A 17,490-nucleotide genomic window follows, 5' to 3' on the forward strand; every position below is an offset into this window, starting at 1 on the left:
GTTACAAACAGGAAGACGAGCAGTCCATTAAACAGTCTACAGGGTCAAACATACAGAGAATTCAAACAGCTATTAAAAACAAATAACTGGACACTGAAAAACTTCAGTGATGTGTGAGGCACCAAAGGGAAGCAGCTGAGTATATTCAATGAATTATCTTCAAATACAAAGACAGAAACTCCTACAGGCAGCATGCAAACTGAGCAGGATACACAAAGATCAGAGATTACAAAATAAATCAGAAAAGGATTTCAAACTTACTGAGAGCAAGGCCTCTGTTACAAATCTGTCTAATAGAAAAACATGCTGTACAGATACAATACGCTCAGTGTTCATGGTCATTTAAAAACTGGCTCTACCTGAACCACTTCAATATTTTATGAAGTCACTGAGTCGACCATTTCTACAGTTTGTTTCCTTCATTGCAGTCAGAGTGCGGCTGGTAAGGATGAAAACACACACAGAGCGTAAATTGTCTTTGTTAGTAACAAACGTCAGCAAAGAAAAGACAAAACACACAAACACTCTGATATTCATGAATCATTAGAAAGCATCCAAACATTCTGCTCGTGGACTTTTACAGTCTTATTTGCACTCGCTCATCTTCATCATCATCCTGATCAATACATGACAGGGGAGGCTTTGAGGTAGGCGGGGCTCTCTGCTGATGTCAGCATGAAAGGCAGGACCAGCGTCTGCCACATGTTGGTGAAACATCACAGTACACTGGCGTGGTTTCCTTTCCAGATGTTGGACGTTTGACACTTCAACGTTGAGGCCAACAAGAAGACACAGTTTTGGGTCGGGTTGCTGCAGGGTTTCTAACTGAGCAAAAGCAGAAGCACACAGACCAACAGGGATCAGATGCTGAGTGTTAGAGGAACATCTGTGCTGATCACTGAATGCTGCTGTGGTCTCTTGTTGAAGTTGGCTGGTGGGACAGTCTAATAGTGATATCCTGCCCATCGGAGGAACACTTTTAAAAACACATGCAATACTTTGTTTGTATTACAGTCACAGTTTATGTTATTTTTGTCCTTTAAAAGTGTTGCTGTACTATAAAGTCCTATAATTTGAGGCTAAAATGGCTCAGAGAGTCTCTCTCTCAGAGGATCTCCTTTGAAAGTGGAGACGACTTTATCCGCTGATCCACGTCACTTTACCTGGATGTTTTCTTTGAAGCTGGATGAAGACTCCTCTCCCTCACTCCTGCTGCAGCTGTGTGGTCCAGTTGGCCTCTGAGGTCACAGTCAACATCTGTAGCAGAAGAGGGGAAATAAAAGTCCAGGTTACCAAAACTGGGAGCTTTTCCAAAATAGAGCGTAACTGGACTTTTTCAGCCTTACAGGCAGATAGTCGTCTGGAGCTGCAGCTTTTTCTTTTTAGCTTTTTCCAATCTCTGCTCTCGGCTTTCTTTGAGAACATGTCTGCTTTCTTGGCATGGGTCTGTCTGCTGTTGGTGAAGAGACTAAATCCACATACTCGCTACTAAGATCTCCTCAAGTAGTCTCAACCAGATTACAGTTTAAGAGTAAATGTCTCCTGAGAGTTTCACCTTGGGGAGATGCTGTCTTGCTAACATGCAATCATGAGCATTAATCTATGAGGTGAAAAAGTAATTTTAAAAGCTCCAGCCACAAGTTTTATTTCATCTGTGTTTTGGTCAGAGTCCCATCAGACCTCCAGAATGGTGTCAGAGTGTTTTCTATCCACGTGATGAGCACAGGCCTCAGGTCCAGACCTCCACGGGCACCATAGCCTCTTTGGAGCTAATAGGTGCAAGAAGGTTTTGTTGGGATAGGAACTGAAGAGGAAACTGACGAGGAAGGCAAGGATCTTCTTCAGCTCCTCCGAGCCGGGACCTCTTTGTGTAGGCCAGCATTGGCCAGGTAGCCCTCCAGCATCGCTGGATGGCCGACAGTGGAAAACCTAGAGGAGTAGGAGAGAAACAGCAGCTTGGAGCATGTCTTTATACTGTTTAGTTTTTAGAGCCACAGACTTTCTTTTAATGTCATTGTTCAGGATCTATGACTGATTATGTATTTATTGTATTCCTCCATGACTGTGTGACAGCAAGTGGAAAAAACCAGCTTAACCTTTGTTGATATGCTTGTAATTTTAATATTGATTAAATGGCCCATGAAATAATAGAAAGCTCATATATGAAAATGTATTTTAAGAAGTAAAAAGTTAATCTGAGTACAAAGGAGTACACTCACCTTCTGGTAGATGGAGGTGTAGCGAGCGCTGGTGAACATCCAGGCCTCCTCGTAGAACTGATCACTGATTGGATCCAAAACATCGATGGAGGATCTGTGTAAGCGCTGAGGATCGTCCTGATGGACAGAACAGAAGGAGAGTGAGACAAGTGAAGATATACTAAACAACACTGTGACATGAACTGAGCCACACACAGTTTGATTCACAGGTGATTGACACATTATTTGACCACGAGCAATCTTTTCTGGTTTGACGCCGTCTTTGTAGCCAGAAACCAGCTCTCTCCTCGGCTTCCTCCACTACACGCTTCCCCCACGCCAGTCTCCTCCGTCACTATAAAGGGGAGAGTCATGAGCTCCATCACCCTCACCTGTGCCGTCCAACGTCCCGCCACCAGCCTCCACTGCAGCAGGCCAGAGACCACACCCCTGCCACAATAAGTAAAAGTATATCCTTGCTGTACCCTTAATGCTAAATGTGCTAAATTAACCGCTGCCTTTGCCCCTTTGGGATTATTCTTATGTCACTGGGATGTTGACCTTTGACCTTCACATTAGAGAGATGGGCAGACATAATTAGTGTATGAATTTTAAAGTAACAGGTAATAAAGAGAGTGTAGCAAATGTAGTCAGGTTTATTACTCTGTATCACACATGAGTGCCCGAGGGAGGCGGGGCTGACTGGGGAGACACAGGAAACAGAGAGACAGGGCTGACTCGACATGAAACGATGAAACGTGGGACACGGGAACAGAAACTAAACACAGGCTGAAATGAACACTGAGGGAGGGAGAACTAAGATTACTGAGAGCCTGATAAATAAGAAGAACAAAAACCAAGAAAAACAAGAGTCAAAGAAAACCAAAAACACAAAGCATTGGGCCAGGACCCACTGCTGTGACATTTATATGTGATAAAAACATTAAAAACTGCTCAGATGTTGAAATCTTTCTACGTATACTTTAGGTTCAGCTCTCCAGCCTGGCATTTGGTTAAGCATGATTCAAACATTTGATTTTGTTTAACTGGTTTTAATTATAGTTACTTTTTGTGAACATTTGTTGCAGCATTTAAAAATACATCATTTATTTTCAAACTTTTATTTGATTTAGAGCATCATATTTGACCAACGTAAATGTTTTAATTTCATATAAAATAACTGAAGCAGTGAACTAAATATCTGAAATCTTTCCTTCCTTAAAAGTTATAATCCTACTTAAGTTATAGTGCAAACGCTTAAGCAACAAATATACTTGATGCTAATTAATTAATATTTCCCTTTGATGTTGCAACTATGCGGTCACTTCTGTCTTTAAACAAAATAATATTTTCCAGTTACAGAAATCATAAAGTCCAAACTAAAGTGCTACTGTTGCTATATGCATTTTATATAAATCATGGATGATGGTCCTGACATGAAGGAAGAGAAAGTTACAGGTTGCATCCTTTGACTTTGTCTCCGTGCCTTTGGGCGATTTTCAGAAGGACAGATGTTTCTGTTCAATTCTTAAATCAATTTTTTCAAACACAAACACTATTTTAAAGCTTCTAGAGAGTAAAATATTAATGATAATTATAATAACAATAATAAAAACAAAAGCTCTCAGATCCATCAAACCAAGCAGCAGAAAGAACAATAACTGAAGAGAAAACTTTAACCTTGTAGACTTCATTATGTTCCAGCTGCTCTACAGACGCTGTGACCTCGAACTTAAGCAGGTCGTAAAGTATGTGCAGCTCAATAACTTCATAATCAATTCAATTAAATCTTTATTGGCAGACTTCATGTCCATAAAAACAAGACAAGAAAAAAAACACACAACTCCCACACACACACACACACACACACACACACACACACACACACACACACACACACACACACACACACACACACACACACACACAAGGTATAAACCATTAAATATATGTATAAATAAGTATATAAAGCATTTGTAAAAATATAAAACCATAATATACATAAAACACAATTACTTAAAATAAATCAATAAATACACAAACACTTTAACAAGTGCTTTCTGAGACTGGATGAGTAACGGGAACCACTCACTGTCGGATCTGTAAGTGCTAAAATTATACTGTTACTCGAACCATCCAGTCGTTCTCTAAAATTGAACATTAACTTTCTTAAAAGTGCTTTAAAAGTCCAGACACCCACAGCTACAAACATCTGGCTGGCACTACCACTTCTAGGTATCCTGCAAAGGATTCTCATCGCATCATTATATGCAACATGCAGCTTCTGCATGCTACATTGTTTGTAGGATGACCACAAGGGGGCAGTATATAGCGGTGTGCAATACGCTTTAAACAAAGCCACTTTAACTGGAAGTGAACAAAAGCTGAATTTGCGTGCAATAGTATTTCCCTGCACATAGAGCTTACATCGCTGTCTGTATATGTCATCATCATCATTCATTTGCTCAGTAATAAAGTGACCGAGGTATTTCACCTTTTTATGAACTTCAAGAGTTTTTTGTGCCAGTTTAAACAAAGGGAAATTTAGCTGTTTATCCTGCTTGGTTCTACATATCAGAACAGCACTTTTAGCAGCATTGTACTCAATGTCATATTGCACACCATATTCAGTACAGACATTGAGAAGATCCTGTAACCCAGCACTGCTTGGACTAAAAACAACCAGGTCATCTGCATACATGAGATGATTTATCAGTGCTTTACCTAATATACACCCAGTGTTACAGGCTCTCAGCTGTATGGACAGATCATCAACATATAAATTAAATAAAATTGGAGACAAAATCCCACCCTGTCTGACACCATTGCTGACACCAAAGGGGGCAGAAATACTGCTTCCCCATTTAACCTGCATGTTCTGATGAGCGTACCAGTAAGAGAGAATCCTCACCATGTATTGAGGAACTCCCCGTGTCTTCAGTTTATCAAAAAGTTTTCTGTGGTTCACTCGATCAGAAGCCTTAGAGGCATCAATGAAACACATGAGGACAGATGACTTTTTAGCCCTATACAAACTGACTATTTCCTTAAGTGCATATATGCACATGTCAGTGCCGTGCTTTGGTTTGAAGCCAAACTGATTATCCAGAGAAGAGATGAACACACTAACTCTATCAAACAAGATTCTTTCTAACACCTTAGATAAAATACTGGCGAGTGCAATCGGCCTGTAATTATCCAAACAGCTCACTTTTGCAGCTTTGTCTTTCATAACTGGTACCAGTAAAATACACAGCATTGAGTCTGGTAATATGCCATGAATCATAAACCCAGTGAAACAGAGCGCTAGAAGAGGAGCTAGCCTTAAACTAGCATGTTTTAAATGTTCTGCAGTGATGTGATCCAAACCAGAGGATTTATTATCAGACAACCTATGAATGGCTTCATATACTTCACGTGTCCTTACACTTATTGTGTCATTACTCATGTCAAGATTGTCCTCATATGGATCACTTTTTATACAGTTAAACAACGCACTGTAATGCTGTCTCCATGACGCTGCAATGTTATCTGCCCCAGAAACACCTTCAACAGTTGATGGTAGAGATGGTTTACAGTTATTAAGAGCTTTCACCTCTTTCCAAAAATCTGCCATATTATTTCACAGCATTTACCAAAGAATCTGCTCTCAGCATTTGCTCATTTTTAGTTATAAAGCGAACAGCGTACTTATATCTGGCATTCGCACATTTTTTCTGTTCAAATTCTGGGCCTTGTTTAGGTCTTCCAGCCATGACCCAACATTTATAAGCTATGCGAGCTTCATCATGGTACATGGATACATGTTCTTTCCAGCCAGGTCTGATGTTAGGTTTCTTATGCTTATATTGTTTATCAAGCAGTGTACCACTTTCATGCAGAGCAGTCACTATATCATCATACATGGAGCAGAGTAAAGGTTTATGCACAGCATTCTTACAGTTGACATCCTTGCACAAAATAGCTTCTTTGGGCAAAGAAATGTTGTTCAGATGTATATCGGTATTACTATGATAAGCTAAGAAATCATCTTCACTACAAGCTGACCAGTCTAATTTTACACTGCACTGCAAAAAACGATTTTCAAGAAAGTAAAAAAACCCTTCTTTATGGACATTTTTTCTTATTTTTTGTCTAAAAAGAAAATATATTCTTAACAAGCAAGTTTTGCACAAGAAAATAAATCTTATTCTAGGAAAATATGTCTAACTTTTCCTTAAAAGGATATTTCAGCTCATCTTGAGCTTTATTTACCAGTTACAAGGTATGGTTGAAATTCCCTAATAAAAACAAGATTATTTTTCTCATTTCAAGAGTAAGGCCACTTAAACAGCTGCTCAGTTTAAGAAATGTATTTATTGACACTAAAGTGTAATAAAACTGCTGTCAAGTTTGACAAAACATGCACAAAAGCTGGAAAAGCACATGATAAACATGAAATACAGGCCCATTTGAAAAACAGAAACGGCATAACTCATTCACTTTAGGCCAGGTCAAACAGATTAATAGATCAGCATCAGACAAGTATCAGTACACATATCTTCACTGTGGCAATGCTACAATCGCATTCAACTGTCAGATTTGATAGAAAACTCAACAACAAAACTGTCCAAAACAATAACCTGATAATACAGTTCATGCATGTAAAGCAGTGTACCTTTTATAAAACATCTGTTGAACTCATGTGTAGTCCAATTACATCACACAGGTAATATTTCATGACTGCATATGTCATATCTTTGTGTGTGAAACTGTAATATGGAGTGAAATCTATAAGATTATCAGCGGATATCAGCTCCGTTGCTTGTGCCATGTTTGGAATCTCTATCTTATATGACATGTAATCTCTGTCATAACAAATGGTATTGTGCTGCTGGAATTCAAAACAGTACAATGATGAATTGATCACATAGATATTTTTCACAAGCCCAAATATAGGTAAACCACTAGAACCAACAGCACAAACAATTAATGACCTATCCCTTATGTATTTGTTACCATTTAGATTAAGCCATTTAACAGTCACTGCATGGTTTACTTCATCATTTCCAAGGAAGGCCCTCATTTTTTCTTTTAAGTATGACATTATGCTTACTTCTGAGGTTGGTCCTAATGTGCATTCATTGGAAAAAATGGGGTGATCAAAACTATCCACATTCTGACAACATTCATACATTTGATTATGCTTTATTAAAGATTTGCAAACATTTTTAAAATTTATTTTTGACACCCATTGTTTGAAAAAGCAATGTTTCGATTCAAATCTCATGCACATATGACGGACCATTGGTCCCAAACGTTTAATTTGGCTTGGTGTATGAATCAAATAATGTTGTTTTGGTGTGATGTTGTTATCTGGGAAAAGGGCTTTCATGTGCTTCAAGTGCTGTTCAATGAGGATTTTCAACTTGTTAATAGTCTGCAGACTGATGACAGGAGCAAGTAAAATCTGAACTATCTCAATGAGTTCAAGAATGAATGCGTAGTGTTCAGTACCTTTGGCTGATTCAATCAGAAATGGCAAAATTTTCAGAAGAACAATCATTTGCCCCGAGGACTGCTTCAACTTATTGTCACTGGAAGCTAATGTACTGTAGGTAATAACACTTGGTTTATCTCTAATATCAACTGGAGAGTATGGGAAACCAGTCATTGCAGCATTGAAGAGATCTAAGTCTAGCTCTCCCATAAGAACTAAGTGTTTCAACACACACTTTATTTCTAATGGAGCAATCCCTTCAAAAATTACATGCATCATGTCTTGGGGTGTTTGTTGGATCAAGTTGAATGCTGGGAAATTAATAAGTTTGCTTCTTCTGTTTATTCCATATGTTGTTTTTAAGCTGCTTCTTAGATACTCTGTGTTGGCCTTCTCAATTTCGCTACATTGCCGGACATGTCGTTCAAATGTCCGTTCCTCAAAGTTATCCTCATCAAAATAAATTTGCATGTCCTCAAATGAACATTCACACTGCCTGCATTTACTATGGGCAAACCCAACACCCTCTTTAAACCCGCAAAGCTCATGCTGCGCCAAAGTGTCTCCACATAATGAAACTAATGCTCCAAATATTTCACGTTCACCATTTCCAGTTTGAATTTTAACTCCATTATATAGCTTCACTAAGTCCTCATGCAGCCTTTGCAAGATTCCATCTACACCACATTCAGAAAGCGCACTCTTTTTTGCAATGGCAAGTAGACGAATGGCAGCTAGTTTTGATCGATATTTAGGATTAATGTTTCCCAAAGTATAATAGAACATTACCAACTTATTTTTGGAGGCATGAGACCCAAGTGGGTTACAAATTTCAATTTCATCTGAGTAAAGGATAATCTGTAAGGCAGAGGGGTGTGCAGAAAATAAACGGTGAGACTTCATGAGTTCTCCATCTATGATATCATATAAATACTCATTTCTGTAATTTTTCTGCTCATCTATCAATGCCAAAACTCTTGGATGGGACAATAACTGCTCCAAACTTCTGACAAGCGGAACATAATGAAAACATTTGGGCACAGTAGTGAGGAATCTTTTTTTCCCTTTTTTTACCATGACAGCAGTATACCCAACACAAACCTCCTCGGACTCCACAAAATTGAAATTTCTCTTTATCACATCATCCTGCCTGTATGTTGTTGAAACAGAGGAAAATGGATCCTCAATCTGGTCAAAGACTGCCAAAACATCTTTTTCAAGTCCACTTCCATGATGCTGCTGGAAAACCTTTTGTACCTGACTTCTCAGATTATTGACCAACGATGCCTGATACTGTTGTAATGCTGCAACGACATCATTCACACCACTCTGTAAAACAGACAAAAAGAACAAACGACATCTTAGTTGTTTGCTATTAAAAGAGATTTATTTTTAGCGAATAGACAACTTATAATGTAAGGACTAATAACGTACGTAGCTCTGCAACCAAAAAACTGCATAGAATTATTTGACTGTTTCTTATAGATTTTTTTCCTCACTGAAACTGAAGGAAAAAATTTTTTTTTAATTCCTTCTCGGATTTCTTGCAAAACTCAAATTTTTAGTTTAATTAAGATTACAATTTTCCTTTTTAAACTGAGACTAAGAGTTAGGTGGCGGAGGAAGGCTTGTGATGGGAGCAACCCTGAAAAGGATAGGCGGAGGTGAATGGATGGATGGCTGGAGACTATGACTGCCTTGGGTAAACTGGAAAGTTGGAGGCACATACAAGTGATGCTCGGTTTTGCATAGTTACTATTAGGATAATCAGAATGAATTAAAGGCAGTTACAGTTTAGGGAAAATTGTTAATAATAAATGATGAAAAAAAATAGAGCCACATGTTAAAATAATCATTCTAATTTTGTATGAGCACAAACCTGTGAAAGACGATGTTTCTCTCTTGCAGTCAATACAAGAGCTGTTGCTTGTCTGGTAAGAACATCGTGGCAGGAGTCATCCTTCAGAAAAGAGAAATAAATATAGGAGTGTAATAAACTGGTAAAATGTTTTATCAAAAGAAGTTGTTATTGTTCAGTAGTGATAGACTCACCATAGATTGGGATGATGCTACTCCATCTGCAAACACGCTTGGACAAGCTGCTGAAATGTTTGGAGTCGAGGTATCATTGTTGGTCTGGGATGGAACAAGGGGCCTTTGCGAGATATGGGCACCATCATCGAAGCCAGAGTACAATGTCTTATTACTGTCAAAAGTACCAAAATGTTCGGGGCACACACTGTCTGGATCATGCTGTATTGTGTTTTGATCAATCACTGCATCTTCTCCTGAGTTCAATCTGGTGTCTACAGCCGCATCCATTGTTGGCTGGCTTGTTGGCTGGTTTTCGACCACTGGATCAGTCCTGTAGGCCCACATGTTACTCAGACTTCTGTTCTCCGCTGATGAGGGTTCCCTCCTAGAACTGCAATTGAGATTAATTGATTAATTGACTAGTTAAAGATATTAATTACAAGCTACACTGATAATTTCTAAATAATTCTATTCGCATTTGATAATTTACTCCAAAATATGTATGTTTTCAGACTGAGTTTAATAAAATTTTACTAATTTATTGCTGATTGATACTTGGCAGCTTAACTGTAGTTTAAAAGCTGTAAGAATCCTCAAAAACCTAAACCTGGAAAGCTAAACTAAAGAACACAGGAAACATTGAAAATGTTGCAAAAACCTTACAACCTGGAGCAAGGATCATGAGACATGAAAACCCGAGGGAGGGAACACAGATGACACAGAGGAGAAAATGCAGACGATCCGACAAAGAACAGAGGGAAGAACACACTAAATATACATACACAAAAGGAAACGAGGAATTGGCAGACAGGTAAGAAACACAGCTGACACTAATCAGATGAGAAGAGACCAGGGGGAAGGGCAACAAAATACACTGATGCAGGGCAGGGACTATCAAAGTAAAACAGGAATAAACATGAACATCAAACCAGGGACACTTGACTCAAGACAAGGGAGGCACGGAGAACACCTAAACACTGGAAATAATTAACAAATAACCAGGAAACTAACTGAAACAATGAATATTAATAAACACAAACAACCAAGGAGACTCTGGACCATGCCCATTGGTTTATTTAAAACAAAAGTTTTAAAAAAATGGTGTTTTCTCTATTAGGAGAAATTAAACACTCAGAAAAATTGTTTAGAAATAGCATTGATGTGGATCATAAGGAATTAGCATTAACATATCTACTGTTAAGCTGTAAAAACAAGTAGGAATCTAACATGAATACTTTATATGATTATTTACAAAGATATCAAAGTATATAGTCAGTCTCACCTTACAGATTTTTGTGTCCTAGTCGATCCGCTGCATCGTCCATTGCCAAGGTGGTCGGAGTGTGTTCGACGAATGTGATACCAAAATGAATTGTAAACACGATATTCTTTGACACATCCATCTATGCCACAAACTACACGGAAATCTGGACTATGGCTATGTGCAGAATTAATATGACTCAGTAAGGATTTGAGGGTCAGACCCACAAATACGAAGCAGATAACACAGCGCCAAATCATTTTGTTTCACTGGTCCGTGAACCGTTTTTCCCATAAAGCCAAGATGACCAGGATTATTCCATTAAGGGGTAGGAATGGCTATCCTAATTCGGTGCCTTATAACAGCTGTACTAAGTAATAGTACCGACATGTCAGTATTTACTTAATATAATCTAACTAAATAGTCATATCTTTAAATATATAGAATTTTATAGATATAAAAGAGCGAACTAAACCATTTCTGTACACAACCCCATACTCCTGAGTTGGTACAGTCCAGCTTCGCGCCTCTAGCTTCGCACCTCAAATTTGGATTGCAGGATTAGTAATATTTTTGGGTCTGGGATACAGTGGTACAGTGTGAAGAAATTAAGGCATGCTATGGAGAAACTGGACGAAATAACAATTGCCACCTTGAAAGGTATGTGACTGTTTTGTTTTTTCTATGTTTTGTGTTCTGCTATGTTGCATGTTAAGTCGCTAGCATGGCAGGCTATACCGGTTGTTAGCTTAGCTTGTGCGGTTAGCTTAGTTGCATTAGCATATTTAAATATGCTAGTGCTATTACACTATGTACATGGGTAATAATCCCGTCCACACGTAAACGCAGAAATTAAGGAAAACGCTGCTAGGAACATGCCAAAGCAACAGGTGGCGATATATTCCTAACCGTGTTCCTAACCTGAATGTTGGCCAATCAGAAGTCTAGAAGCCTCGGTGGGAAATAGTAAAGAAAGATAGGGCATAAAAGCAGAACCCAGTCCTATGTGTGGAGGGACAGTAACTGTGTGTGTATATGTAAGCATTTAAACACTGCAGAGAGTACAATTAACAGTATTGTAGAAATTCATTTCACCGAAACAATAATGCGGCGCACAGTGTGTCGTCAAAAAAGGCCCACACCTTTGACGCTGCGTTTTCTCCGTTTTTCTCGTCCACACCTAAATGCAAAAAAGGAGTTTTCAAAAATATCCACCCTGGCAAGCGTTTTTAGAAATCTCCTTTTTCAGTGACCGAAAACGCCATTTACGTGTGGACGAAAGGTGCAAGCGAATCACAACTATAATGCTTTTTCCAGTCAATAGGAGGAAGGTAATTTAGAACCTGTGGAGCAGTCAGGAGGGAATATAATGGAATAGAGAATTGTTTTTAAATGGTAAATATTAAATTACCGGTATGTTTCTTGTGTATCCTGTTTGTTACCCAAGCAAAGCTGTCAGCTGGCTTGCACATGAGGATAGTGCAATGTAGTGATAATTGGAAACTCCTATTGCAGAAGCAAATGTTGGAGAAGACCTGCTCTCATCACTTTCACGAGATGACATCAAAGATCTGTTTCCTGGTCCTGAACATTTCCTCAGGCGTCGGGCTCTATGGCTTGCAGTGCACAAATGTGAAGAAGTAAGTTCTGTCCTATCGCTGTGTGACAAAACTGAGAACACACCAGCTTGTTTTATGCAGTTTCAAGTAATTCCACCAATACTCGTTTAACAGATAGACAGTAGAATCTTCTTTAGTTTTGATTTAAATCAAGTGGCCTACACATTTATTAAATATACATATTTTTTATTGTTCGACACTTTACTGATATTTTGTTGTACTTTCTTTCATGTGTAGAGACCTAAAGTTCTTATGCAATTTTATGTGAAATTAGCCCCATGTACACTGTATTTTAGAACAAGACTGCTGCTGAAAAAACGCTAACAACTACTGGAGATGGTGACTTCTCCAGAGAGGAACCCAGCACTTCTAAGTTTGTGACTATGTCCAACCCAGAGTACATAGTCTTCACAGACAGTGAACTTGAGCAAGCTCGACATTCCTACTTTGAAAAGAAGCGGCTGGGGACAGAGTGTGCTGAACCTTTGTCAAAGGAACTCTTTTGTCGACTCGTAAGAAACACCATGACAAACATGATTTCAATAGCAAGAGCAGCTGAGGACTCCAGATACCCCAGCAAACATGAGGTTGATGCCATGGCAAAGCGATTAATGGAGTACTACCCAATGCTTAAAGAAACGTGTGGTGAGTGGGTAAGTAGCATTTGCTCAATACCACTCTGTGTTAATCATGAGTGATGTATCTTATCATCTTTTAATTTTTATCGTTTGTACCTATTAGGAGCATGTTGCTAAAAAGCTAATGAAGAGACTCTCCAATGTCAAAAGTCCAAGAAAGGGCAAAAAACCTCCTGTGAAGAAGCCAAGAAAGGATGGGAATGAAAGCGTTGCAAAAAATGACAGCAGTGGGGAGTCCAGTGCATCAACTATTATTCTAGATAAATCACCAGTTAGATCGATGGGCACCCCAGTGCACCACCAGGATGGCAGTGATGAAGAATGTAAGTATAATATAATGCACCCTCTTATTACACCCTGAGTGTAAATGTGGTTTGGACGAAACTTTTTGTTTTTTTGTTAAAAATTCTGCTAACAATGGAACACAACTACTTCACTGTTTATCTTGGAATCTTTGTGTTCCATTTAATAGTGACAACTTGACAGGATGAATGAACAATTTTAAGTTAGGTGTTTAGTTAATTTGTTGATCTAATTTACAGATATATTTTGGTATTTTTGTTTTATTGTTTTGCACCAATAACAGATATATAAAGCCTTACTGTGGCAATAAATGATTTACACACCTCTGCTCTGTGTATTTAGCTGGTTCAGCTGACTTCTTTGACAGCCAAAAAACCCAGGCAAAACACTACAAGACACTTCAAGAAATATACAAGACCAAAAAACAGAACAAAGCTGCTGTTACCCAACTGCTGAACCTGGAGTTTGAGTCTAGAAGACAATTCATTAACTCTGATGCTATAAAGGAGCAGGACAGAGCAGTGAAGATACTAGAGGCATATCCTTGTTTCAGAGAACTGGATCATGTAAGCAGTACTTATTTCTTTTAGCCATCCTGTTATTCCTTTGGGGACATTTTGATATGATTTTCAAATTTCTTAAATACTGGCCCTCATGTTTAAATTGTTATCACTTATTGTCAAGACCAGATACAGAGCTAGACAGATCTATCTCAGTTGGGTTTCTGTCTGTATTTTTCAGGTCCTTGATGAGCTGCGGAGAATTATTCAACCATCCAACTTGAAATACATTTCTGAGATGAAGGATAGATGGGAAATCTTCTACTCGAAGGTGCAGTTTTATGGTGTCATGAAGAAAGTTATGAAGCCGCCAAAAACTTTGGATGGAGGTAATGCTACAGTATCTTGATTTGTCTACATTTATGCTTTGCAGATTAAATTATTTTCAATGCTTAATGGTGTTGCCCTGTCTTATTTTTCTTTTTTCAAACCAGTGGAACATGCAGCAACTGTGTTCAGAGCCCTTCCCATGCTTTTCCCTTCCAGCACAGTACCACCTAAGAAGCTGGGCATCTGTAGTGAGGCTTTTTTCCATGTCCTAAAGGTAAGGCTGCAATATTCTATGTGTATATATTGTTGAATTTTGCAGTTACTCATATTTTCATTTTATATATTTTACTGTGGAGTCAGTCAAATATTCTTAAAGTTCAGATCCCCATAACATGTTGATGTTAATAAAAACTACAAAAAAAGTTGATCTATTTTAAACTGTAATGCAACTCAAAAATTGTCTTTCTCACGGTCTTGTTCTAATCCTCTTTTTTTCTGTCATGTAGACTTCAGAAGACCCTGAAGGCTACCTGCGTCAGCGACCCCTGGCTTGCCCAGTTCTGCTTGTCTCTGAAGGCAACTGCATGATAGCTGTTGGAACCACACCGGTGAGCACTTTTGACCGGAAGGATCTTAATGAGGGACTGCTCTATCTGATGGCATATTACTATGCCCTCCACCTCACATATCCAAAGTGCATTTCCACACTGCTGTCTGTCTTGCAAACTGAAATACTCAAAGACTCCATCCATGACCGAGATTCAACCCCCTCTTACAAGAAGGCGCTTGGTGAGTGGAAGTCATTCATTGAGTGAGTCTCTCAGATGACAGACTCCATCTGCCTTGTTTATCAGACTCAGTGTTGGTCAGTGAGGTTGTTTTTTTTTTCTCTAGAAAAGTTGTTCAAATGTAAAACACATGTTTGTTTGTGTGGTCGTTAAACTTGTTCTTCTAAAATGTTATGTAATATAGGATTTGAAATAGTGATTGTTTTAAGCTTCAGCAAAATGTATTTTTGATACCAGCCTTGAGTGTGTTATACTGTTATTATTCATGTTAAGAGTATCTGGAATATGCACTTCTTATATTGGCCATGTTACACAGTACCCTGCTGAAATGTATAATTTTAGACATGATTCTCCTGGAACAGACCTCAGTGAGTACTGACCCATTGCTGTGTCAATAAAAGCGCAAAAACTAAGAGTGCTTTTGCTGTCTTAATTTAAGATGAATTCCCTTATTTTTAGTAGCTTTTGAAGAGATGGTGTCTTATTCTCAGGAATTTTTGCTGATTATTGTTCTCAGACTCGAAACAGAATTCTTATAGTTAGCTCAATCAAGAAAGAAACAATTCAGTTTTAAGAAAATTTGTCCTATAGTAAGGTGTTTTTTTTATGTGAAAAATCTAAATTAAGGAATCTTAAGAATCTTAAAGTAAGCAAATAATTCTTGAAAACAGCTTGTTCAAGAAAGCATAATGCTCATTTTAGGTACAGATTTTCTAAATATCAAAGTGTCTTTTACTTATAATAAGTCACATTTTCTTCAAATAAGCATACATTTTAGACAATTTTGTCTAGTTAAAAGGCATATGGCAGTTAGATTAATTTGCTAGTTTTAAGAATTCTAGTCAAGCAACTTTTGCTTACCCCATTGGCAGATTTTTTGCTCAAAACAAGAAAATTTTGTCAGATTTAAGAATATTTGGCTTGTTTCAAGTATAGCTGTTTTTGCAGTGTGGTAGCAATATTGTTTCCAGTTGATGCTGGCATTTGTTCCACATTCACAGTAAAACCAAAAGGTATATGATCTGACACAGTTACCGCATACCTGATAGTCATGTTTGCTAAAGCTGCATGTCCATCAGCTGTACAGATACAGTGGTCCAGCCATGATGTACTATGCCAGGCTTCACTTATGTATGTATAGCTGTCTGCAGGCAGCAACACTTTGGTAGACAAGATAAGATTATTAACTTGACAGAAGTGAGTTAAGGGGTTAGCAAACTGAGAACTGCTGTCTGTGAGATCAGCATTAAAATCACCCAAAACATATATGCTGTAAGTATCGTTGTCTTGAATAAATGCATTAATAAAAGCCAGCCTACTGAGGTATTCTTGCTCATTTTGACAAGATTCATAGGGAGTATAAATATTAAGAATGATAAAACTACTATTGTTCTGTGTATATTGTATACCAATACACCAGTCTACATCCAGTCTAATGGGCTTTATCACAGGGTCTATTTTTTTGTCCCAAAGCACAGCAACCCCTCCAGGTATTCTGCCTCTGACTATAGCTGTGCTGAGATCAGTTGTTGATTCCCCCACTCCCAAAAAACTTGCATTTAGACAGTTAAGTTTTCCCAGGTCCTGTTTGGACAACCATGTCTCCTGCAAGCATAAAATGTCACATTCTGCAAGCAGACTGTCCACAACAATCCGTCGAGCTTTGTCCCCTGCACTCTGTCCCAAACGTAGACCATGACAGTTGTAAGATAATATCCTAATAGACATCTTCATGTTGATACGTTGGTACCAGAAGGCGCAGTTATCTCCCCTGCTGGATCCACTGAGCTTGGCACCACCGTACTGAGCTTACGAGGTTCATAAAAACGCCGGACCAGAGCCCCTTCAGGCCAGAGTTCAGGATTGTACATTTCACCCACATCATTACATTCAGCAGTAACCTTGAAAGAGCTGAACCTGCTACGTTTACTAGCAATTTTTTGACAGGTCACATCTCTTCTAAGATTCTCTCTCAAATACAGAGCAAGAGTTTCTGCATCTACATCCAGGGCAAATATAGTGGCAAACACGCTCACCAATTTAGACCCTGTGGTATTTAGGCAGCAGAACAACTAAGAATAACAACTACAAATAATGTTTTTAGGTTTCTGTTGTACTGCAAGGTTCTGTACAGGAGAACCAAACCAAGAGCAAATATTACGTCTCATTTACACCTGAGCACGAAGAGCCATCAACATTTAGCAAATTGAATCATCTTTGTTTAGATGCAAGAAGAATCATATAGAAATGAAAAAGTAGAAATAGAAATCCAGAGCAAAGATATCCTCTAATTCAGCGTAGCACATGTGCAGCTGCTGCGATTCACGTAAGCATTCAGCT

General features: G+C 38.5%; 4 protein-coding genes across 5 annotated transcripts; 1 reads left to right on the forward strand and 3 right to left on the reverse strand.

The window, feature by feature from the left end:
* Nucleotides 1-606: 606 nt before the first annotated feature.
* Nucleotides 607-2,589, reverse strand: LOC146672667 (phospholipase D1-like). Of its 2 annotated transcripts, none has more exons than XM_085402236.1 (4): nt 2,220-2,589; nt 1,681-1,929; nt 1,164-1,257; nt 607-821 (listed from the first exon to the last, which is right to left on the reverse strand). In XM_085402236.1, the coding sequence occupies exons 1-3, from the start codon at nt 2,439-2,441 to the stop codon at nt 1,204-1,206; spliced, it is 525 nt and encodes a 174-aa protein (XP_085258362.1). In that variant the 5' UTR covers nt 2,442-2,589; the 3' UTR covers nt 607-821; nt 1,164-1,203. The 2 variants fall into 2 exon arrangements, with proteins under 2 accessions (XP_085258362.1, XP_085258361.1); XM_085402235.1 differs by having other exon boundaries at nt 608-825.
* Nucleotides 2,590-6,618: 4,029 nt separating this feature from the next.
* LOC146672668 (uncharacterized) lies at nt 6,619-10,060 on the reverse strand. Its single transcript, XM_085387937.1, has 3 exons — nt 9,730-10,060; nt 9,557-9,637; nt 6,619-9,006 (listed from the first exon to the last, which is right to left on the reverse strand). Exons 1-3 carry the CDS (start codon nt 10,054-10,056, stop codon nt 6,859-6,861), a joined length of 2,556 nt encoding a protein of 851 aa, XP_085244063.1. The 5' UTR covers nt 10,057-10,060; the 3' UTR covers nt 6,619-6,858.
* A 2,848-nt stretch (nt 10,061-12,908) lies between these two features.
* LOC146672669 (uncharacterized) lies at nt 12,909-15,382 on the forward strand. Its single transcript, XM_085388298.1, has 6 exons — nt 12,909-13,244; nt 13,333-13,552; nt 13,875-14,098; nt 14,274-14,421; nt 14,527-14,636; nt 14,869-15,382. Exons 1-6 carry the CDS (start codon nt 12,975-12,977, stop codon nt 15,175-15,177), a joined length of 1,281 nt encoding a protein of 426 aa, XP_085244424.1. The 5' UTR covers nt 12,909-12,974; the 3' UTR covers nt 15,178-15,382.
* A 670-nt stretch (nt 15,383-16,052) lies between these two features.
* LOC146672670 (uncharacterized) lies at nt 16,053-17,446 on the reverse strand. The gene has a single exon (XM_085388420.1). It carries the CDS (start codon nt 16,882-16,884, stop codon nt 16,057-16,059), a length of 828 nt encoding a protein of 275 aa, XP_085244546.1. The 5' UTR covers nt 16,885-17,446; the 3' UTR covers nt 16,053-16,056.
* Between the last annotated feature and the right edge of the window lie 44 nt (nt 17,447-17,490).

Source organism: Rhamphochromis longiceps, linkage group LG3, assembly GCF_057381845.1.
Source record: "Rhamphochromis longiceps isolate RC_006_pf linkage group LG3, R_longiceps_female_GT1.1, whole genome shotgun sequence".
NCBI classification, from domain to species: Eukaryota; Metazoa; Chordata; class Actinopteri; order Cichliformes; family Cichlidae; genus Rhamphochromis; species Rhamphochromis longiceps.